Source organism: Erinaceus europaeus, chromosome 16 (genome assembly GCF_950295315.1).
Source record: "Erinaceus europaeus chromosome 16, mEriEur2.1, whole genome shotgun sequence".
Lineage (NCBI taxonomy): Eukaryota > Metazoa > Chordata > Mammalia > Eulipotyphla > Erinaceidae > Erinaceus > Erinaceus europaeus.
In genome coordinates this window covers 46,429,765-46,455,009 of record NC_080177.1, presented here as the reverse complement: position 1 = coordinate 46,455,009, position 25,245 = coordinate 46,429,765, and the positions used below count along the sequence as shown (strand labels likewise).

General features: G+C 43.0%; 1 protein-coding gene across 1 annotated transcript in view; it reads right to left on the bottom strand.

Moving 5' to 3' along the window:
• PLA2G4E (phospholipase A2 group IVE) overlaps positions 1–3,628 on the bottom strand; it is a 51,275-nt gene extending 47,647 nt beyond the window's left edge. The window contains exon 1 of the mRNA XM_060175056.1: positions 3,520–3,628. Within this exon, the coding sequence (XP_060031039.1) occupies positions 3,520–3,615 (96 nt within the window). The 5' untranslated portion in view covers positions 3,616–3,628. The remainder of the gene's footprint in view (positions 1–3,519) is intronic.
• Positions 3,629–25,245: the final 21,617 nt, after the last annotated feature.

The following is a 25,245-nucleotide window of genomic DNA, read 5'->3' as shown; positions in this document are numbered from 1 at the left end:
TCACAGTCTAGGAGTCTTAGAAGCTTCCATTTCCTAATAGTCACCTTGAGCCTTGAAGCACAGTTCAGAAATTTGTAGGACAAACCCAATTTTCTTTCTTTCTTTCTCTCTTTCTTTCCTTCTCTTTCTTTCTTTCTTTCTTTCTTTCTTTCTTTCTTTCTTTCTCCTTCCTTCCTTCCTTCCTTCCTTCCTTCCTTCCTTCCTTCCTTCCTCCCTCCCTTCCTTCCTTTCTTCCTTCCTTGCTTCTTTTCCTACCAGGATTATCACTGGGGTTTGGAACCTATACTGCTCCATGTTCCTGGTGGCCATTTTTTATAGAGGGTAACTGAGATAAATACAGTGAAAGGGAGAGGGAAGAAGAGACACATGTAGCATAGCTACACCACTCATAAAGTCCCCCCACCTCAGGTGGGAGCTAGGGGCTTGAAACTGGTAATGCACTCTGCCCAGTGGGCCACAAAGTGCCATTATTGTCTTGCTAGCAAGGACAATAACTAAACCTGGCAGGGGTTTAAGAGATTTCTCAGAGGAACCATGATAGAAGGAAGTGAGATCTTATACCCAGATAATTCCTGGAAGCAGCGTCTGTGAAAAATGACCTTTTGAAATTATAGTGATCGCTCATCTTTTGCTTCTGATATAATCAGCTTAATTAGAGTAGTGTTACAGATAAATGAAACATCATAGTCCCAGGGCAGGTATGTAAGTCAGTGGGTAGAGCACAGAAATTACATGCATTTTCTGAGATTCCCTGTTTCACCTGGAATCTCCCCAAAGTCCCAAAATATCACCCAAACTCTGGCCGTACTCCTATTTGCAGAGTTACCACTAGCTGTACATTACACCACCTTTTTTAAAGACATCCAGGACACATCAGAACCAGGAGTCTTGAAATTTTCCTTTCCCCAGGTTGATCTCCAACATTGCATATGCCAGAGCTGAAACAACAAGGGCAACAAAATGGGAAACAAATGACATCCAGGAGCAGTGGATTTGTAGTGCAGGCACTGAGGTCCAACAATAGCCCTGGAGGCAAGAAAGAAAGAAAGAGAGAAAGAAAGAAAGAACAGTACTGCAATATACTATATTTACTGATACTGTCAAATAAACGTTATCTGATTACAAATTGTCAGTACTGACATCAATATTGTCTATGATATGTACCCAGTGATTCAACATTTCTTGTAATGTCCTGAGTTTTCTATTAATAGGAAGCATTTCCAGAACCCTAGGCGGCATTTTTCATGGTTCTCTCTCCCTGCCCCTCATAAAAAACAAAGCAATCCAGCATGGCCCCTTCCTCCCCCTGACTTTAGAGATGGAAGCTCTGGGATGAGATAGGCAAACATAACTCACTGACCTCCTCTACCCTGTTCCTGATTGCATGCTGGCTATTTTGTGCCTGCTCCTGTCCATTTTTCCCATACTCTTAGCAAGCTCAGTTGTACTCTTTGTGTGATTATTGATTTGCAGGTGAGAATACTGAGCAAAGCAAGACTATGGCTCATAGAGTGTCATTTGGCTGGAAGTGGCAGGGTCAGGAATTAGGCATAGACCTGCCTGACTGCAGGACACTGCTTTCGCTTTCACCTGGAGGATGGGGTCTCCTTTTTTTTTTTTTTTTTGCCTCCAGGGTTATCACTGGGGCTCGCTGCCTGCACTATGAATCCACTGCTCCTGGAGGCTGTTTTTCCCTTTTGTTGCCCTTGTTGTTCATTGCTGCTGCTGTTGTAGTATTATTACTGTTGTCATTGCTGTCATCATTGTTGGTTAGGACAGAGAAATGGAGAGATGAGGGGGAGAAAAAGAGGGGAAAGAAAGAGAGACACCTGCAGAACTGTTTCACTGCTTGTGAAGTGACTCCCCTGCAGGTAGGGAACCAGGGGCTTGAATTGGAAATCTTACACCAGTCCTTGTGCTTCGTGCCCGCTGCACTACTGCCTGGCCCCCGGGGCTCCTCTTAAAGTACTCTAACTAGATAAAAACTTGCTACAGGTCATGCACTAGACTAGTTAATAGAGGCAGGAGTAATGCCCAATTTGGGCCTCTCATTGTATTGTAATAGTCCAGCTGCCACCACAAGTCAGAAGAATAGTTATGGATGAACTAGGAGATTCAGGCATCTAGCTGGAGATAGGAGTTGAGGGTAGGGTATAACAAGCATGTTTTTGAAGTGATGAGTCTGAGGTTCATCCCTGGGGGCCTACCATCTCACAAGGTCTGGGGGTATTAAAGGCAGAAAGAAAACTCCCAGGGAGCCTTGGAAACTTCTTTTCCTGAGATTTTTTTTTTTTTTTTACATTTGACCAGGCTGATGAGGCGCCACAACTTCCTCCCCAGAGATCTGGGAGTATCCATCAGTGTTTTGCAACACCTGTGTAAGAATTTAGGCTAGCCTGGGATGGATTCCAGGAAGTGTGGGTCCTTCCTGAAAGAACACCATTGGGAGATCTTCATAGACCCCCCCATACCATTCCCTAGATAATTTGAGCAACATTCCAGACTAGTGGTCATCTGAGAGGAGGTGCTGTAACTATTTTCTTTTTAATACTCAGAATAGGTGAGAAATCAGAGCAAGAAAAGCCTTCTGAGTCTATGGAGCTTCCAGAACCTGAGGGATGTGTGCCATTCTCAGTTGCTTTATTCCCCCTCAAACTCTGTCCCTTCCATGAAAGGTGTCTCCCAGATTAGGAAGTTCAATGAGACCAGATAGGCATGACCACATGCTGACAAAAGGCTCTTTAAGCAATACCACCACCAAAATCAGGAATATGTGGCCTTATACACCAGAGTATGATGTCTATCCTGGCTATGGCAGTAGACTCCACCATATGGTACAAAGATTCTCCCCTCTTCTGCCTTGGAGACAAAGCAAGATCCCCATGCCCCACTCTTAAAGTAACAAGACATCATTCATTTCATTCATTGATTTGGTGTGGGCTGGGGGGTATACCACCTGGAAGGGGAATGAGGAAATGTTGCTGTTGATAGTCCTTGCATAAGAGTGAATGGGGAAACTGAGGGAGAACTGACCCAGAGTTCTGGCGAGATGACTAATGAACAGAGAGTTTCCCTGTGAGGCTGGGTGGACCCAGGAATCTCCCATAGACCTAGGCATATGGCTTCTTATTTCATGGTGACAGGTTGACAATGTCACTGATCCTCAATAAACATCACACCACACATGCACATAGTACAATAGTTTAGGATATCCATGGGGTTAGTGCTCTCTTAACTGCTAGGTGAAAGAGGCAAATACAGGTCTACCCACTGAGTACTGTCTACCTGACTGCTTCCCTGGCTCCAGCAGCCCATGAGCCTCTCCAAGCTATCTTATCAAGCTGCTATCTTATCAAGGTCCTGATCAGGACCATTCATCCTGGAGCCCAAGCATCACTTGGATCAGACCACATTTCCAGGGCAAGTACTTGGTGTCTCTGGTTCCCAGTGCACCAGCCCAACTCTCCCCAAGCCTGCCTTCATCCCTCAGCTCTCACCCACTCAGTATGGCTCCCTCACCTTCCAGGGACAGGTGGCTGAGGGCTCTCCATCTTCTTTTTGGCATTTGTCTGGCAGGTTGTGGGTTATCCAGGCAGGCATCTGCCTCTGAAGCATCTCTCTGACTCTCCAGCTGAGGGTCAAGGCTGGGTATTTATATTCTGACTCAGAGCTCCACCCTCTGGGCACCTTCTGGTAGTGGCTGGTATCATCCAGGGAGGGATTAAGATTGGTGGAGAGATATGGAGGTTTGGGCCTAGGCATTTTAGTATTAAGGGATTCTTGGTTCTAGATCTTGGCACTGCATAGATCAGTTGGGACTCTGGATCACTGCTCCCTTGCCACCCAAAATTAAAAAGTGCAGAACTATGGGCTTAGGGTGGTAAGGAGTGGATACTGGTTTCCCCACAAATTTAAGATTAGCTTGGTTATGATTTAGGATCATAATGTCTTCAGCATTCATGGCTCAGAGATATCTTCTGGAAGGGAGATAGTACCCTCCATCCTCATTCCATTCAGTCCCTGGAAGCTGAGAACAAGAATCTCACTGGAGGCAGAAACTATAACCAGGGGTCCTGAAATTAGAGGGTGAAAATCTTTATCAAGGACCAACTTGCTGACCCTCCTCTGAGCCCAGATGGCAAGGAGTATGCCAAGTCCCTGCCTCTGCCTGGTCTCAGTCTAGAGTTTCTTAGAGGATGTTCCTGCCCCACCTAGTTGATTCTTATCTCTGACCTAGCAGTTGGCTCACTCAGGGGCCTGGCAAGGCAGATACACCTGTTCAGCTGCCTAGTTGGGTATACAGGGAGTTTCCTGCCTGAGCTGTTGCCTGAGGTGTCACAACCGGCTTTTCTGGACCAGAGATTGAAATGATTTTTGTGAAACTGAGGATGACATATGACTACATAGCTGACTGGGCCTGAACACACGGATAGAACTGGATTGGTGGCATCTGCTGGACCTCTTCCCATAGCAGGTAGAGAGGTTCACTCCACCCTTCCACTCTGTTTTCCAGGCCCTCCAGAAAAGGCAAGTGACCTGTACCATTTATAGTTCATCTCCCTTCTTGCCCACTGCTCTAAACATAGACTCAGTACACTTTTAAGATTCATTTAATACATTAGTTGGGGTGGGGGAGAACCAGAGTATAACTCTGGCACATGTAATGCTGAGGTCTGAACTCAGGGCCTCATGCTTGAGAATCCAACATTCTATCCACTGTACCACCTCTTGACATAGGTTTTTCTAAATTTACTTTTCCTACCTCCCATCCACTCTTTCTTACTCCTTCTTTTCTTCTTCTTCCTCATCTCCTCCTTTTTCAGAACCCTGCTTAGCTCTGGCTTATGGTGGTGCTGGGGATTGAAACTAGGACATCGGAGATTCAGGTATGAAAGCCTTTTGCATAACCATTATGCTATCTCCCCAGCCTTAAGTTAACTTTCATTCATACACTTAGTGGGAACCCACTGTACATGTACTACTAAAAAGAAATCCCAGGTGGATGTTGCTGACACCCCAGCTCTGAAACAGTCATATGACCCTCAGAGGCCCAGAGTTCTAAGTCCTGGGTGGCAACAGTATTAAAAAAGATAGATAAATATAAACTAGAAAGATAAATATAAACTCAAGTTTGTATACACTAGTGCCTTATGGAGCTCTGTCACATTGTCAACTGGCCTGGATGCATGGAAGATGGAAATTAAATGTCAACCCTGGGGGAGAAGTTCTGACAAGCCTTCCTGGAGGAGATGGTATCTGAACTGGGTTTTGAAAAATGTAAGGGTTTTGACAGCTAATCAAAGGTGGGAAAAGCATGATAAGCAGAAGGAATAGAACAATGAAAAAATGGAGGTCAGAAAATAGGTATGCTCATATATGCAAATAGATTGATGCCAGAGCACAGAACTTTGGGGTAGGAGATAGGGATAAAAAATGAGCTATGCAGACTGGGAGTATGGACCGACCAGTCAACGCCTGTGTTCAGCGGGGAAGCAATTACAGAAGCCAGACCTTCTACCTTCTGCAACCCTCAACGACCCTGGGTCCATGCTCCCAGAGGGATAGAGAATGGGAAAGCTATCAGGGGAGGGGGTGGGTTATGGAGATTGGGTGGTGGGAATTGCGTGGAGTTGTACCCCTCCTACCTTATGGTTTTGTTAATTAATCCTTTCTTAAATAAATAATAAATAAATAAATAAATAAATAAATAATGAGCCATGGGCAAAGGGTTGAAGTTGTCAAAGAAAAGGGAGGCTCTGTGCAAAAACATACCTGGAAAGATATACTTGGTACCAATAGCTGTGGCCCTCAAAAGCCAAGTTTTAAGTTTCCACTTATTCTGTAGGAAATGGGAAGTTATCAATGGTTTTGGAGCTTCAGAGTGACATGATCAGAGCTGAACATGAAGAACTTGATGTGACTGATATTCTGAGGTAGATGTGGTTTTGAAAGGATATTATAAGAGTTAGGGACCTCCTTCCCAAGAGTTTCACCTGTCTTCCCATTCTCTCTACTCCTTTGGATTTCCCTCATGAAATGGCCCAGGGAGAGCCCCAAACTTTAGGGCATTCCTCTAAGTCTGGCATCCATTCTTCTTTTCACTGAAGGCTCCTATCCACACACCCCACCACCTTCTTCACCCACCCATTCATTCTATCCTAGTAAATACAATAGCTGTATTTCTATAAATTCCCTAAAAGCATCCCTAATTTTCATATTGAATAGTAGCTGAATGCGAGCTGAGGTGGAGGTTTCATCTTCTGCATCCTCTACACAACTTCTGAGTCAGGAAGCAGCTGGTACAGTAGCAAACTGAGGGACTTCATCTATCTACATTTATTTCTTGACTGGGTACTCAGCTCTGTACTGATGGCTCAGGGTAGAATCTGGAGCAAAGCAACAAGGAGTTGAATGATGGGAGAAGAGGGGGAATGAATTAAGTGATTCTGAAGCTCCTATCTCTTGACTGTGTCAGGAATTGTTTACTGGTTCCCACTGATGGGATAATTTGGACTTCTGGCAAGCATTAAAAAGTACATCCTTTAAGTTAGGCCCTGTTTCCTTTAGCTAGGAGGGAAGAAGAAAAAGGAAAGACACACACACAAGATGTAGGAGTAACTTAGAAAGGAAGTGAATAAAAGCAGGTATCATGGGGATGAGTGGTGGTGCACCTGGTTGAAGCACATGTTACAATACACAAGGACTTGGGTTTGAGCTCCTAGTCCCCACCTGTAAGGGAAAGTTTTGTGCGTGGTGAAGCAGTATTACAGGTATGTCTCTGCCTTTCAGATTCTCTCTTCCTATCATCCCTTTCTCTCTTAATTTCTGGCAGTCCCTGTCCAATAAATAAATAAAGATAATAAAAATTAAAAATAAGAAAATTTATTTAAAAAAACAACAGGTATCAGCTTCTTCATGGGACCAGCTATCTTTACCCAGTGTGCTTCTCTGGCACATGCTTTTTCGTTTTTATTTCTCCAATTAAAGTTTAAAATACATGAAAAAAGAACCCTATGAGAAATGTATGGATAGAGTAAAAAAAAGGGGGGGTACCCTTTATGAATGGAGTAAAAATTACTCATTTGAATTTTTTTCTACCAGGGTTATAGGGTTATTGCTGGGTTTCTGTGCTTGCATAATGAATATAGTACTCCTGGCAGCCATTTTCCCATTTTAAACTTATACTTGATAGGACAGAATTGAGAAGAGAAGCACAGACAGAAGACACCTGCAGTAGCAATTTCTGGAAAATTGAGTCAGAAATTTTGAGTTAACAGTGATTTACCCCACAGACAAGTTCACTGCCCCTAACTCTGAGTTTGACATGTGTGCTTCCCATGTCTCAATCCTTCTTTGAAATGAGATAATAGTATCTGCTTCATAGGTAATACAAAACATATGAAAGAGTTCTTTTTTATTTATTTTTTATTTTTAAAATTTTTTATTTAAGAAAGGATTAATGAGCAAAAACATAAGGTAGGAAGGGTACAACTCCACACAATTCCCACCACCCAATCTCCATAACCCACCCCCTCCCATGATAGCTTTCCCATTCTCTATCCCTCTAGGAGCATGGACCCAGGGTCGTTGAGGGTTGCAGAAGCTAGAAGGTCTGGCTTCTGTAATTGCTTCCCCGCTGAACATGGGCGTTGACTGGTCGGTCCATACTCCCAGTCTGCCTCTCTCTTTCCCTAGTAAGGTGTGTCTCTGGGGAAGCTGAGCTCCAGGACACATTGCTGGGGTCTTCAATCCAGGGAAGCCTGGCCAGCATCTTGGTGGCATCTGGAACCTGGTGATTGAAAAGAGAGTTAACATACGAAGCCAAACAATTTGTTGAGCAATCATGGATCCCAAGCTTGGAATAGTGGAGAGGAAGTGTTAGGGAGGTACTCACTGCAAACTCTAGTGTACTTCTGCTTTCAGGTATATATTTTGCAGTAGTTTATGGATACATGTGAACATATGCTCTCTCTCACAGGAACTGGTGTATATCTAGGTTATGGGACTTTGTTAGAAAGTGAACTACCTGAGATGAAATTAGAGTGTACTATAAAAGGAAAGGTCTCACCCGAGTAATGAAGCTGAAGGGTTGTCATTCCACATGTGTAGTCTGTGGACACAGTCTGAGGTGAAGCATGTTGAGGTGGCAAACGTTGCGTTGGTTAGGTTGTGATCGGCGGATGCAATATTATTTGGTTTGGATTGGGAGATGCATACAGGAAAGTGGGCCCTATCCAAGGGTTCCAGGACTGGGAGAAGTAAGGGCTCTATAGTGGAGATGTGAGGTTCCTGCTGTCTTAGGGTTCAAAAAGACAATCGATAGTTAATGTTATCATCACATTATTTGTTAATTGGGTTAACTTTGAAAAGTCCTTTTGTTAGGGTTTGCTGTACAGTACCCAGTATCTTGTATATAGCTGTGCTATTGGATGCTTCTAATCTACTTGGTCTAGGCTTTTGAGAGAGTCCGCATATCAAATACACAGCCTATATATTAAAAAGATTCAGTTTGTGTTTTGAAATATGAAAGAGTTCTTACCACTTTGTAAGCATTCAATACACATTAGTCATATTGTGTTGTAACTTATGTAACCATTCTCTGACAGGTGTTGGGTGTTATGTTTTTCCAGCTGATAATCAAGACAAGAAAAGTCTATGTTCTGAAAAGAGTTACAGTCTAGTGGAAAAATGAAAAAAATCAATAAAAGAGCAAAATATTTCGAGATGTACTGCATCACAATTAAATTAGAAGCGATTCAGTGACCCATCAGGATTTGAGCCCCTGGGTCTCCACATGGGAGGTGGAGCAGTGCTGCAGTGTCTCTCCTTTCTCTCTGTCTCTTTCTCCACATCTCTGTCTGTCTCTCACCTTCTGTCTACTGGAAGAGGTGGACTAATTGCAGGCAACTAGCCTCAGTGATAACCTTAGGGGCAGAATACAACAATTACTATTACCACTGCTACTACTTACTACTACTAAAATTAAATCAACAACCAGAATGACAGGATAGCAAGTCAGGGAAAAGCACATATGTTCCAGAAGGTGCTCAGGGAAAAAATGCTGGAGAAAAAAACATTTGGTGACAATCACAGTGGATGAAGAAGAGCAACTATGCATAATGTTGGGATCAAGGACTTCTGGCCAGGGAAAAGTGAATGTGAAATCTCTGCTGTAGGAAAGAATTTGGCATATTTGGGATATGGGAGGGTCAGAGTAGGCTGGCATTTGTGAGTGAGAGGAATAGAATGGATGTGTGGATCCAGACCATATATATGAGTTAAGCACGGAAGGCATCAGAAACCATGAGAAACTATGATTAAGGCAAGTACATAATCTAGTTTGTGTTTTCAGATGATTGCTTGTGTTCTTCTGGTGGGAAATGCTCCTAAGAAGGCAAAAGAAGAAGTAGAGAATAGTTATGCTAATGAAATCGTTGAGATGAACAGTGATAGTGGCTTAGAGCAGTGCAATGACAGTGGAGCTGGGGAAAATTTAAGAAGAAAACATTTCACTAGAACATAGAGAGTTGAAGATGGGACAGATTCTCCTCCTTGGTCCACAGTTCAGTATTCTTTAAGTTTGTGAAATTCTGCTCCTAAGATCTATGGCTTCTGATTTCAACTAGATGAAAGATTTTATGTTCCATTTCTTGATTCTCTTCACTGCCTGGAGGCTTTTATACACGAGTCTTCTCTCTGTAATGACATGGTCTCTAATATGAGGATGGTATTGTCATTGTTTCATGATTGGACATGGAATTTTGGTTTAGTGTCTAGACCTGGAGGTTTCATTGACCTGAGTTTGAACAATATATCTGCTATAGATTCACTGCATGCACTTGGGGAAATGTATCCAATTCTGAATTAAGTAGAGTTGTTGTGAAAATTAAATGTGATAAAAATCTTAGCACTTGACTGACTTAGAAACAGATTCACTAATGAGACACAAAGATGTCATACTTGCCCCCAAGGAGTGCTCACCCAACATGACTTGAGTGAGGCATGAAGGTTATGCCAATAGTCCCAGCTATCTATAAAAAATGCACCCAAGGCAAATGGCCACCGAGGGCTGGGAAATTACAAAGAGGTTGCCTGCAGTAGGAAGCTGCTAAACTTTCTTTTGAAGAAAGAGTAGGAAACTGGTGAATGAGGAAATGAGGTAAGATCTTTGTCAGGTACATGTGATAACATAAAGCTCCCAGAGAATACTTGTAAGAATTGTGGGGTTTTTTGTGTGTGTGTCAGTGCTGAGTCAGCAAGCCTTTTAAGCAGAGGGTGTCTAATGAAGAGAGCAAATCCCAAGGGTAGAACAAGTGACCATCAGCACTGTGTGGTTTGGGTGACCCAGAAGGCAGGTGTCTCTCTTTCATCAGCCCTATGTAACTTCTGGACACAAGCTGTGACCTGAAAAAAATCAATTATTTCATAAATGCTTCTTTCTCTTCAACTTTAATGAAAAACTACTGGTCTCATTGTGCCCAAATGACAGGTTCCACTGCCCCTAATGTCACACAAACTGTGCCTCTGATTCTCTGGCTGCACCTATGGACCAAAGAGGATGGGCCTGAGAAAGTTCCTTCATGTCTGTGGGGGAAGAGGAAGAATCTGGATCAGGGCATGTATCAGAGGGAGATGGTAGAAGTGGGGGGATACAGGCTCCATTCACTTCTTCACTTGGCCTCCTGGTGAGACCATGGTGAGCCCTGTTCAATGTATTTAGCTTGGTCCAATTCTACATGGGAGACACCACCTTTGCATACAGCTACTTTACAGGGACAGAAGGGATTCTTGATGAGTAAGCTGAATGTTGACAGAGACCAGGCTGGGAAGTAAGAACCTGATGTGGAGCTCCCACGTTGTCAGGTGTCTATAGTTGGCAGTAGGTGACAACAGCTGAATGGTTGCAGTCAGCATTACACCACTGAGTGTGTGAGAGATACTCAGAACTGGGTTCTTGTCTGGGGACATTGAGTCCAAATAGAGACTTTTTGCAAACACAGGTCTTTCCCTGAGAACAAAACATTTACCAACAAGTTTTGAGCCCCCACACCTATGGACATCTAATCTTTGACAAAGGGGCCCAGACTATTAAATGGGGAAAGCAGAGTCTCTTCAACAAATGGTTTGGAAACAATGGGTTGAAACATATAGAAGAATGAAACTGAACCGCTTTATTTCACCAAATACAAATATAAATTCCAAGTGTATCAAGGACTTGGATGTTAGACCACAAACTATCACATACTTAGAGGAAAATATTGGCAGAACTCTTTTCCACATAAATTTTAAAGACATCTTCAATGAAATGAATCCAATTACAAAGAAGACTAAGGCAAGTATAAACCTATGGGACTACATCAAATTAAAAAGCTTCTTCACAGCAAAAGAAACCACTACACAAACCAAGAGACCCCCCTCACAGAATGGCAGAAGATCTTTACATGCCATAGACAAGAGTTTAATACCCAACATGCATAAAGAGCTTGCCAGACTCAACAACAAGACAACAAATAACCCCATCCAAAAATGGGGGGAGGACTTGGACAGAATATTCACCACAGAAGAGATCCAAAAGGCTGAGAAACACATGAAAAAATGCTCCAAGTCTGATTGTCAGAGAAATGCAAATAAAGACAGCAATGAGATAACACTTCACTCCTGTGAGAATGTCATACATCAAAAAAGGTAACAGCAGCAAATGCTAGAGAGGTTGTGGGGTCAAAGGAACCCTCTTACACTGCTGGTGGGAATGTCAATTGGTCCAACCTCTGTGGAGAACAGTCTGGAGAACTCTCAGAAGGCTAGAAATGGACCTACCCTATGATCCTGCAATTCCTCTCCTGGGGATATATCCTAAGGAACCCAACACACCCATCCAAAAAGATCTGTGTACACATATGTTCTTGGCAGCACAATTTGTAATAGCCAAAACCTGGAAGCATTCCAGGTGTCCAACAACAGATGAGTGGCTGAGCAAGGTGTGGTATATATACACAATGGAATACTACTCGGCTGTAACAAATGGTGACTTCACTGTTTTCAGCTGATCTTGGATGGACCTTGAAAAATTCATGTTAAGTGAAATAAGTCAGAAACGGAAGGATGAATATGGGATGATCTCACTTTCAGGCAGAAGTTGAAAAACAAGATCAGAAAAAAAAACCAAAACCCCCACAAGTAGATCCTGAAATGGAACTGGCATACTGAAAAAAAGTAAAAGATTCTGGGATGGGTGGGGGGACAGAATACAGGTCCAAGAAGGATGACAGAGGACCTAATGGGGGTTGTATGGGAAACTAGGGAAACTATGGGAAATTATGGGAATAATTATGGGAAAATATGGGAAACTAGGGAATATTATACATGTACAAATTATTGTTTTTACTGTTGAATGTAAAACATTGATTCCCCAGTAAAGAAATTTTTTAAAGTTTTTTTTAACTACATATTTTATTATTTTAACTTTTTCTGAGAGTATTGTTGAACTCTGGCTTATGGTGGTGTGGAGGATTGAATGTGAGACCTCAGAGTTATACTACCCTACTTTGATTCCTTTTTTTTTTTAAATTTTTTTATATTTATTTTCCTTTTTGTTGCCCTTGTTTTTTTATTGTTGTTGCTATTGATGTTGTCATTGTTGGATTGGACAGAGAGAAATGGAGAGAGGAGGGGAAGACAGAGTGGAGGAGAGAAAGATAGATACCTGCAGACCTGCTTCACCACTTGTGAAGTGACTCCCCTGCAGGTGGGGAGCCAGGGGCTCAAACCGGGATTTTTACGCCAGTCCTTGTGCTTTGCTCCACGTCTGCTTAACCTGCTGCACTACTGCCCAGCTCCCTAGTTCCTTTTTAAAAGGTGAAATGTGAACATTTTAACCTATGAAGTTTGATTTCACTTTTTTATATTGGGGGAATTAATGGTTTACAGTAAATACAGTTGTTGATATATAGGTAACAGTTCTCAATTTTATGCAAAACACTTCCATCCCCAGCCTAGGTCCTCTTCCACCATCATGAACCAGGACCTGAAAGCCCCCTTCCATATTCTTTTGCTTTGGTGCAATATGCCAACAAAAGTCCAAGTCCTATATTGTGTTCCTCTTTTCTATTCCTGTTTCTCAACTTCTGTTCATAGCAGCACAATTTGTAATAGTCCAAAACTGAAAGCAACCTATGTGTACAGCAACAGATGAGTGACTAAGAAAGTTGTGGTATATATACACAATGGAATACTAAGCTTTAAGAGTGATAAATTTACCTTCTTCACCCCATCTTGAATGGAGTTTAAAGAATCATCACGTTAAGTGAGATTTCATGTTTTCATTCCTATATTATCTATTGTCCTTTCATTTTGGCTCCTAGCATCCAGTACCCTGAGGAAGGAGAATGTCTTTAAGATTCAAATAGAGGGGATCTGGTGGCTGTGCAGACAGAGTGCAAAACTCTGGTTCAAGCCCCATCTTCACTTGTTTGAGGAAGAACAGTTCATGAGCAGTGCAACAATACTGCAGGTGTCTCTCTTTTTCTCCCACTCTTCCTAACCTCTTTCTTTTTCTTTTTTCTTTTCATTACTTATTCATGACAAAGAAAAGAAAAGAAAAAAGAAAAAAGAAGAATAAAATGACTGACAGCAGTAATGGTATAGGCATTGAACCCCAGTGATAATCCTGGAGGAAAAAAATGAAACACATTAAATTTTGCGTTGTAATTTAACTTAAAAGGGGGCTGGCTGGAGGCTGCTGAAAATAAAAGGATTCACAGTGGAGAGCTGGTAACTGGTTTAAACAATACAAGGTTTATTAGGGTGAAACAGGTAAAAGGCAAAATAAGCACTTACTATCAAGGGTTAAGAGTATGCTAGGTCCATAAAGTCTGAGTATAGTTATCAAAAGTTTAGTCCCATAAACAATTATCAGCTCTGGTAAAGGTTGCTCATGGCTGTAGAGGGGTCTAAAAGTTCACCTGCTAGCAGAGTCACATGTGTTTAATTCCCAGAAGAAGTAGCCATGGCAGTTACCTGGCGCACCTCCACAGAGATGCATCTGACCAGGAGAAACAGCAGCAGCCAAAGAGCCCAACCTGCTCCAAGTCCCATGCTTTATACCTTCCCTTCTCTGTGTGTCTGCCTTAAGGTGATGTCATTTATATGTTAATAGTCCCAAACTCCTGCTGGGGTCACAACAATTATGGCTTATAAATTTTTCTAGGCCTCAGATTCTCTATATGACAGAAATGCAAGAATATTTAGGCAGTCATTTTGCCTGCCATGCTTCCTCTTTCTCCTCTCCCACAGGCTCCATTATCCAACAGCACAGATTTTCTAAGACCATCAAGATCCCAGAGTCAAGAGTTTCCATGTCCTACTTGTCACCTCATCTGGAAGACATGGTCTCTCACAGGTGCCCTTGGCCTGTCTGGGAAGACTCACAGAAACTCCTCCAGATGACCTGAGGAGTCTCAGGTATTATGATCACTTAAGTCAACAGTGAAAAGTATGCAGCTGCAGTTGCTACAGGCTGAGGTCCCAGCTCAGTGTTGGCCATAGAAGGAAGTGTTCCCACATGAGCTTTTGGCAAACTATTTGGTGGACTGACTCATTTTTTTTACATTGCCTTTTTAAATTTTATTTTTATTAAATCCATGTTTAAAACACATTCCAAACAAACAACTCAAAGTTTTGGTCTAAAGCAGTATCTACATTTTAGTGAATGAGTGCTGGGAAATTGTGCAGATCCAGTCACATCTGCCATGTTGTCCCCTCAGGCTACTGCTAGTTCCCACGAGAGTTGGGACATTCTCGGAGTGCCTGTTCAGCCATGTTGTACCCTCAGGGCATTGTCTATATCCCCGCGATATCCGGAGTGTTTTGGTTACTCCTCCCCCCTTCCATTCTCACGAGAGTTATCATCCTATCCTGGAGGGCTATGGTTACTCCTCCCCCTTCCCATTCTCATGAAAGCTACTCCTATAAAAATCCTTCATTTTCCACACCTCGCTCTCTTGCCAGTGCTTCACTCTGGTGTTCAGACGCAGGAAAGGTTACTGCGTGAGGCAGCCATTTTCGCTACCTCCACGTGGCCCAACCTGCTTCTCTAGCACCCAACTCTGAGGTGCCAGCGCAAATAAAGATTTGTGTTTCCTCTTCGCTCTGGACCCCCTCTCTCTTCTCCATGGCCCGCGCACAACAACATCTGGCTCAACAACATCTGGCGCTCAATGTGTCCCACACTCACGCCCAGCCTGAGGTCCCCAAAAGCCGCCCAGACACAGGTAAGTGGCATCCGCCCGCCTTTGTGGCCCTGCGTTTCCCTCCACCATGGGAATTTTTTCGTTTTATGAGGAGGTGTCCCAGTTATTATCTCCTTCTGCCCTGGGACAGATTCACGCTCTCACAGACGGTTTAATTTTCGCTACCCCTTGGATTTTTATAACTGAGGTCGCCACTTACAAGATATGTACAACATGGTCTGCCATGAGGATAAGTGACCTTGAGGCTGAGATACGAGAGTTAAAGCACATGTGCTTAAGACTCAGATGCCCTCAGCAATCAGAAGATAGACCTAGAACTTCCATTCCCACAGACACGTACAAGTGTTCGGAAGCTCCTCCTCCGACCCTGCCCCCTTCCGCCCAGGGTTCAGCTTCTCCTGAGATACAAGAGTTAAGAGATATGTGCTTACAACCTAAACTCCCTAAGCAATTTGCAGTCAGCACCCAAACTTCTGTCCCTGCAGACACGTGCTCAGTTCCTTCTGCGGCTTCCATGACCCCTTCACCCGCTGTCCCTGCAGACACGTGTTCAGCTCCTACAGACACGTGTTCAGTTCCTTCTGTGGCAGACACGTGTTCAGTTTCTTCTGCTTCTCTGGCCCCGCCCCCTGATTCTCCTGAGGCTTCCGGTTCTCTAGCCCCTCCTCCTACCACCCCAGTTTTGGCTTCCCCTGAGGCTTCTGCTTCTCTGACCCCACCCCCTGCTGATACGTCATCATTAAGAGACCTAGTGGCTGAGGTACGGGAGTTAAAGGCAGCATTTAAGGACGTTAAACCATCTGCAGTCCACCCCAAGAGCTCCGTCCCCATAGATATGTGTGCAGTTTCCCCTGCGGCCACTACAGCAGTTTCCATGGCACCTTTCACTTCTGTAGCTCCCTCTCCTGTGCCATCGGACCAAATCCACACCTTCCCGGTAAATGTGGCCCCTTCTAAACAAAACCCTCAGCCGTGGCAGCCATACTCCTCTAAAATATTCAGAGCACTCAGGCAAGCAGTCAGGGAGGACGGAATGCATGCTCCACAGACCAAGTCTGTTTTAAGGAGTTTTTACCACCATCTTAACACGCCCTAAGATTGGAAAGATATGGCTCGTGCTGCACTCCCAGACCCCCTCTACCTACAGTGGAAGGCATGCTTCCATGATGAGTGCTCTAGACAGTCGCAGGAAAATAGGAACAAACAGGTAGAATGGGATTCTGATGCTTTGTTTGGAGAAGGAGCTTATGAATCTGGAGCTCAGCAGGCAGAAGCCAGGTTTCCAACCAGTTATTTTGATCAGGTACACATGTGCGCAACACAAGCATGGGAAAGGGTGACTCCACCCGATGTAGATTTGTCAGTTCCCATTAACTCTCTTCACCAAGGCACTGATGAATCATTAGCGAGCTTCATCTCAAGGGTGAAGACAAGTTTAGAGAGAAAGGTTTATAATCCTGACATCCACTCACTACTCCTGCGCTCTATTGTCTGGGAAGGCATGATACCACAATTCCGTCAGGCATGCCTTAATCTTAAATACCTACACCCAGATAATTGGATTTTGGCAACACAGGAACTTACATCAGGCAATTATGGGGCATCCGCTATGACACAGGTTTATGCAGTTACCCCATGTAATCAAAACGGGGCCTGCTTTCAATGCGGTCGCCAAGGACATTGGCGTAACCAATGTCCTGATAAGCTGCGACCATGCTTCCAGTCAGGGAAACCCTGCCTCCAGTCAGAGCAACCCCGCTTTCAGTCAGGGAGCCAGAGGCCACGTACTGTTTGTCCAAGATGTCGGAAAGGGTTTCACTGGAAGAGAGATTGTTGGTCCAAATTTCATAAAGATGGCACGCCCCTGAATGGTACGAATTTGGGGCCTGAGATTTTGTGGGCCACTCCTGTTTTAGAACGAGGTCACCCTTCTATGACAGTAAAGATTGGCAATATTCCTTTTAAATTTTTGATTGACACGGGGGCAGCAAAGACGATTTTAAGGCAAGAAGAGGTTCCCCAAGATTGGGAACTCATCCCTGGTTTACATGGAGTAGGAGGGGTGACCCAATCATTTCACACACGAGATTCGCTCATGTGGGAAGACCCAGAAGGTTCTACCGGACACTTCCGCCCTTTGGTAGCTAATATTAGCACCAACCTATTGGGTAGGGATATTCTGGAATGTCTTGATGTTAGGATATCCACAGATGCCTCTGCAGAGCGTAACACTCGTTCCCGCGAGACCAAGTCTAATCAGCACCCCCAATACTAAATGCCACTGTTCATAGCCAAACACCCCGCTTAAGCTGGCTTTCTAATGAGCCTGTCTGGGTGGAACAGTGGCCTTTACCTAGGGATAAGCTAGAAATTTTAAAAGAGCTCGTCCGAGAGCAGTTGTCCTTGGGACACATTCGTCATTCTCAAAGCCCATGGAATACTCCTGTCTTTGTGATTAAAAAGTGCTCAGGAAAACGGCACCTCCTCCAAGATCTCCATGCAGTTAATAAAACCATGCAGGTCTGGGGCTCCCCCCAAAGGGGTTTTCCTCTTGCTTCTGCAATTCCCACAGGAATTCCAATCATAGCTATTGATATACAAGATTGTTTTTTCCCTTGCATCCGCAAGATTGTAAACATTTTGCCTTCTCTGTTCCATCTATTAATAATGCCAGCCCTGCTGACAGATTTGAATGGGTGGTGCTGACCCAGGGTATGGCCAATAGTCCTACAATTTGTCAAGAGGCTGTTAAATCTGCCCTTGTCCCATATATTAATAAGGGCCTTAATGTTTTTCATTAAATCTGCCCTTGTCCCATATATTAATAAGGGCCTTAATGTTTTCCATTATACAGATGATATTTTAATATGGGGAAAATCAGATACAGATCTCTATGCCTTACGTGATTTTCTCATTCCTGCATTAAAGAAAAGTGGCCTTAATGTAGCCCCTGAGAAGATACAGATAATCCCTCCAATATCTTTCTCAGGTTCAGAGATTTCTTTAACACAAATTCGTCCCTTAAAACCTAATGTCACCTTTCCTTCTAACCTTACTCTTGCTTCTTTACAAAGTTTTCTAGGAAATTTAAATTGGCTTAGGCAGTATCTCTATCTGCCTACAAGCTGCCTCCAACCACTGTTTGACCTGTTAAAAGGAAACAAACAGCCCTCCTCAAAATGTAAGTTAACTCCCGAGGCCTTCTCGGCACTGGAAAGGGTTAACAAGGCCCTCCAGGACATGCACCTTGTTCGATTCTCTCCCTCCTGTCTGGTAAAGCTTCTAATCTTCAACTCCACCCCCACAGTAGTAGGGGCATTGTGGCAAGACCATAGGGTTCTTGAGTGGCTTCACACGCCAGTAGGAGGAACTCCAAAACTCCTCACTGAGATAGATGCGTTAGCATTCATGGTTCGCCAAGGAAGGTCTTAGGGAAAGAACCGGATTTAATTATTCTGCCCTTTTCTCTCACAGATACATAGTGGCTCATACGCCATCATTCCTGCTTTGCCATAAGCTTCATGGGGTTTCCAGGACAAATAGATAACCATTTTCCTTCTAATAAATTGATAGCTTCTTTACCTCTTTTGCCTGTACTAGCACCTAAACTTTTCTCTCGAGATCCCATTCCTTCTGCTCCTACAGTCTTCACTCATGGTGGAAAAAAGGGAGCTGCTGCCCTTATATATTACCCAGACAAACAATCTCCTAAACCTCTCTTTACTGAGCTTCCTGAGAATTCCCCTCAGTACAAAGAACTTTATGCTGTTTTCCTTGCATTAAAAGCTGTACCAGAATCCTTCAACCTTTTTTCTGACAGTGTGTATACTTTTAACTTACTTCCATGGCTTGCTCATTCCTATGTGAAAATTGATGACAACCCACTTTCCCCTCTCTTGATTAAAATTGCCTCTATGCTCTCTTCTCGAACCCAACCACTATATATTCAGCACCTTCATTCCCACAGCCCTCTTCCTGGTTCCCTGTGTGAAGGGAATGCTGCAGCTGACCGCCTTGCCTCCACAGGAGCTCTCCTAGTCTCTGTCTCTGATCCTGCTGACTTTCATTCCCTAACCCATGTTAATCTTAAAGGCCTTCGAGCTCAATTTCCTGATGTTCCATTACCACAATTAAAACATATCCTAGCTACATGCTCTTCCTGTGCAAGTCTCATAAAAACACCTGGTATTCAGACTCTTGATGTTAACCCCCGAGGCTTAAAAGCTAAAGCTATTGGGCAAATTGATGTCACCCACATACCAAACTTTGGCAAACAAAAATATGTGTTTGTCTCAATTGATACCTTTTCTAAATTTATGTGGGCAACAGCTCAGACAGGAGAAAGCTCTAAAAAGCTTATAAGCCATATGCTCTCCTGTTTTGCTGTAATGGGCTTACCTCTTCAACTGAAAAATGACAATGGACCTACGTCTACCAGCAAACAATTTAAAGATTTTTGTTCCCTCTGGAACATTACTCATACCACAGGCATTCCCTATAATCCACAGGGACAAGGCATTGTCGAGAGGGCCCATCAAACCCTTAAGGTTCAATTAAATAAAGATAAAGGAGGAATGTACCCCCCCAACATCCAGCTAGCAAAAGCCTTAACTACGTTAAATCTCTTTAATATTTACAATAACTCGGACTTACCTCTTATTATTCTTCACTGGCAAACACTATCTACTCTCCCATCTATTAAGGTCAAATGGAGAGACCCACTCGATAAAATTTGGAAAGGGCCTGACCCTCTATTCACCATGGGAAGAGGTTTTGCATGCATTTTCCCTCATAATTACTCTAAACCTGTCTGGGTTCCTGCCTGCCATGTCCGACAATACCCTCATGATGGCACTGTTATCCCTGAAGAACAAGAAATACAGAGGACTAGCTGCAGGATACATCCCAAAATCCATAATATGACATGGCAGAACCTACAAAAGTTGGCTCACAGAGACCTCTCTCCTACTCTTTCCCTGAATGTCTTATATTATGACTGGCCAGTTGTGTTTTGTGAGTGAGTGTGTTGAATGACCAAAAATTTTTGTATGACCCATCTGCTCAGATTACTCTAAATGTTCAAACCATTGACACTAACATGCATTAACTCTCTAAGTAACCTGAGTCTGTTTATAGTCCGAAGTCAATTATAGTAAACTTCTAACTTGTTACAAGTTTTATTATTTTTTTCACAAGTAAGTGATTACAGCTATCAAGCCTTCATATGAGAAATCATCTGTTCATATGGTAAGGTATTAAACTGTAAGAAGTTCCTCCATATCCAACCTATGTGAATTAACAACATTCACATATTCTTGTAAACTTAATTGGGGTATCTTGTCTTGCCACCATAAGCCATGCCTTTGTCAGCCAACAATTTAAAGATGTTTCCCTTTATAATATCACCCATGCCACAGACATTCTTTACTACCCCCAAAGACAAATGGCTGTTCCCCTAGACATCACATACACTGACTGCTTCCCTTAGACTTAAGATATGATCCTACCTCTTCATACCAATAGATACATTCCCCCTTCCTTACCTGTCTACCCTTAGTTGTAGGACCCTAGTTTGTTTTATTTCTTCTGCTCACAATAGGTCCTATAATTTTTTTAAAAATTCTAATTAATTTATTAATGAGAAAGAGAGGAGGAGAAAGAAAGAACCAGATATCTTTCTGGTACACATGCAGCCAGGGATCAAACTTGGGATCTCACACTTGAGAGTCTATCGCCTTATCCACTGCAACACCTCTCAGACCATGGTCCTATAATTCTTAACAAGCTCATGGCCTTTTTGTAGCAACAGATTGATGCCATAAAGATGCAACCTATACAAACTCACTATCATAGGCTGGACATGGCAGAATATTGAGTTGCTGTGGAGGATTTGCCCCCCTCCATCAGAATGTCCACCATGTAGAGGGCTGGCTAGCCAATGACAGGTAAGAGGAAACTAGCGCTATCCAGTCAACCTAAGGCAGGGCACCTGGTACTACTGGGCAAAAATGACCAGGTGTTCCAATGACGGGTAAGACGGAAGGCTGATCCCCAACCTAAGACAGGCACAGTCCACCCTGCCACAAAACAAAGTCCGCCAAACATCAAAACATGACATAAGACAGGGGGACATGTGGGGAGCCACATGTGCCCTCAAGGTTGCTATTGGCATGGCCATAGAGTTTATGTTAAAAGATAGTTCCTGGGAATCGGGCGGTAGCGCAGCGGGTTTAGTGCAGGTGGCGCTAAGTGCAAGAAATGGCTTGAGGATCCCAGTTTGAGCCCCCGGCTCCTCACCTACAGGGGGATCACTTCACAGGCGGTGAAGCAGGTCTACAGGTGTCTTTCTCTCCCCCTGTCTTCCCCTCCTCTCTCCATTTCTCTCTGTTCTATCCAACGACCACAATATCAGTAATAACAAAAATATAATTACATACAATAAAGCAACTAGGGCAACAAAAGGCAAGATAAAAAAAAAAGGGATAAGATAGTTCCCGCTTCCCTACACCTTAGAGTCTTTGTTAAAAGATAAGTTCTTTTTCCCCATGAATCACCCAGGACCTTCCAGATAACGGCTGACTACCATGACAAATAATATAAAATATAACCATAAATGAATAGGAAAGATACATCCCCCAATACTCAGTTGTTCAAGGCACCAAACCTCTTTTTCTATAAAGCATTCAAATCAGATGCCCTGCTAACCACGAGAAGCAGATTGTTTGTGTTTCTTCCACAGGAATCCCAGAAAAAAAACATCTGGACCCCTGCACAGCCTGACATCACCCACTAGATGGCATGACTACAGTGGCAAACCCCCCGAAACCCTAGATGTCACCTGACGCGATCTGAAGAACCTGATTCACAGACTCCAAGGAAAGAACTTTTTTACTGCCTGTCTGCCTTTCCTGCTTCTGCTTTGACCTGTCACGTTTTGGCGGTTCCAGCTCACTTTCTACAGAAAAGCAAAACTCCAGAGGCTGACCTTCCTCATGCAGCATTTCATCCCCTGCCATTTCTCCCCCTAGTTGCCTACTTTGGACTGAGACATCTATCGGACTTGCTGGTATACCCTTTGGACACTTTAGACAATTTTACAGCAGCTTTCTTCCCTTCACGTTGCTGGTTTTTCATAGACTGACCCTGAGTAGTTCACAGACTTTACACACTGTTGCCCTGGGCATTAGATAAAAGGAAAGGGGGAGATGCTGGGAAATTGTGCAGATGCAGTCACATCTGCCATGTTGTCTCCTCAGGCTACTGCTAGTTCCTGCGAGAGTTGGGACATTCTCGGAGTGCCTGTTCAGCCATGTTGTATCCTCAGAGCATTGTCTATATCCCCGCGATATCCGGAGTGTTTTGGTTACTCCTCCCCCCTCCCATTCTCACGAGAGTTATCATCCTATCCTGGAGTGCTATGGTTACTCCTCCCCCTTCCCATTCTCGTGAAAGCTACTCCTATAAAAACCCTTCGTTTTCTGCACCTTGCTCTCTTGCCAGCACTTCACTCTGGTGTTCAGACGCAGGAAAGGTTACTGCGTGAGGCAGCCATTTTCACTACCTCCACGTGGCCCAACCTGCTTCTCTAGCACCCAACTCTGAGGTGCCAGCGCAAATAAAGATTTGTGTTTCCTCTTCACTCCGGACCCCCTCTCTCTTCTCCATGGCCTGCGCACAACAACATCTGGCTCAACAACAAATGAGTATATTTATTGACTTTCATTTTGTCCTTTTTTTTTTTTGCCTCCAGGGTTATCGCTGGGGCTCGGTACCTGCACCACAAATATACTGCATATGGAGACTGTTTTTTCCCCTTTTGTTGCCCTTGTTATTGTTGTTATTGTTATTGTTGTCATTGCTGTCATTGTTGTTGGGTAGGACAGAGAGAAACCGACAGGGGGGAGGGTAGAGAGGGAGAAAGATAGACACCTGCAGACATGCTTCACCACTTGTGAAGTGACTCCCCTGTAGGTAGGGAGCCGGGGGGGCTCAAACCAGGATCCTTATGCTGGTCCTTGCACTTTACACCATGTGCACTACTGCCTGACCCCGCTCTTTAAAAACTAATAGTAGTATTGGAGAGGTAGTATAATTGTTATGCAAAATACTCATGCCTGAGGATCCAAAGGTCTCAGGATCAATCTAAGTACTATAGCACTAGAACTGAGCTAAGGTGGTTGAAAAGCAAAATCAAAAGCAAGGCAAGCAAGCAAACAAAAATAGTAACAAGGCACAATTTAATGCAAAATAATGCACCTACTGAGTTTTGGTAGTTGTATGTAGCTGTAGAACCAGTTACTCAACCTTGGGTCTATACTCCCAGAGGGTTAAAGAATAGGCAAGCTATCAGGGGAGGGGATGGGATACAGAGTTCTGGCGGTGGAAATTATGTGAAGTTGTACCCCTCTTATTCTATGGTATAGTCAATGTTTCCTTTTTATAAATTATAATAGTAATAAAAAAGAACCAGTTACTCAGGACTTAGGTATTTCCATTCTCTCTGAAAGTTGTCCTTCCACTTCTCCCTGGATCCAGGCCATTTCTAAAATTCCATGTAAGCAGAACCATAATATCTTTTGTGGTTGACTTTTCTGTTTAACAGGATTTTGAGATATACCTATGTACTGTCTTGCATTTTGAGAGATACCACGTACTGTCAAATTTTGCTGAGCAACTATTCATCGTATTCTCTGAACTAGAGAATACGATGGTGTTCCAACAGCTTAAGTGTGTCTGTTTCATCTAGGTCTGTGCAATTACATTTGTGGCATTTGCACAATGACAAAATCACCTAACTAAATGGGTCTTAAAGTGTGTGAATGCTCATTCATATATATATATATATATATATATATATATATATATATATATATATATACTTTTTTTTTAAATAGGAAGTTTTCAGTCAAGTTCAAACCAGTCTCTAAAAGAACAAACCTCTTTGCTTGGTTTCCAATTTTAATTTATCTTTAAAAATAGTATTAAATGAGGCCAGGCAGTGGTACACACATTAATATGCATGAGGACCTAGATTCAAGCCCCCCTGTACCCCCATTCTGCACCTGCAGGGGGGAAGTTTCACAAGCAGTGCTGCTGGTGTCTATCTCCTTCTGCATCTCCCCTTCCCCTCTCAGTTTCTCTCTATCCTATCAGATAAAATAGAAAGAAAAGAGAAATTAAAAATTAGTATTGAGTAGCATTTATGATATACTGTAATTTAGAGAGTAATAAAATGAACATTCATGAAACCACTATCCAATTTAAAAATAAACATTGAGGGCTGGGGAAATAGTAAAAAGACTTTCATGCCTGAGTCACCAAAGTTTCCAAGTTCGATCCCCAGCCGCATCATAAGCAGTGCTGTGGTAAAAAATAAAAATAAAGAAAAACATTGATAACAAAATTGAAACCCTCATATGTGTCTCACCCAAATCACCTCACCTCCCTCTAATCTGGAGATAAAATGCAAACCTGCATTTTTTAGCTATCACTCTCATGCAAACCTTCATTTTCTCCATATGTCTGTACTTCTAAATTGCATTTGGTACTATTTTGCACAGTTTAAACTTTACATAAGCAGTAGCATACAAAGTATATGTATATGTGGTAAACTTGTTTTTTTCTACATGATAATCAGTTTGTAATAGTCACCTCTAAGTATAGATCTGATTCATTCATTGTCATACCACAATTAATTTATTAATTTTTGAGATGAAGCAATATATGTTTTTTACTATTACTATGTTTTATCAATTCTGAGGCATGCTTTTTCCCATTTAAAAAAAATCTCTGAATGAAATCTCTTATAAAAAAGATAATATGTAATCTTTCATTGTTGCTATTTTCCCTTAATTATGATCTTTAGACTTAGTGAAGAACCATAAATGGGCGGGGCTAGATAGCATAATGTTTCTGCAAAGAGACTCTCATGCTTGAGGCTCCAAAGTCCCAGGTTCAATCCCCAGCACCACCATAAACCAGAACCAAGCAGTGCTTT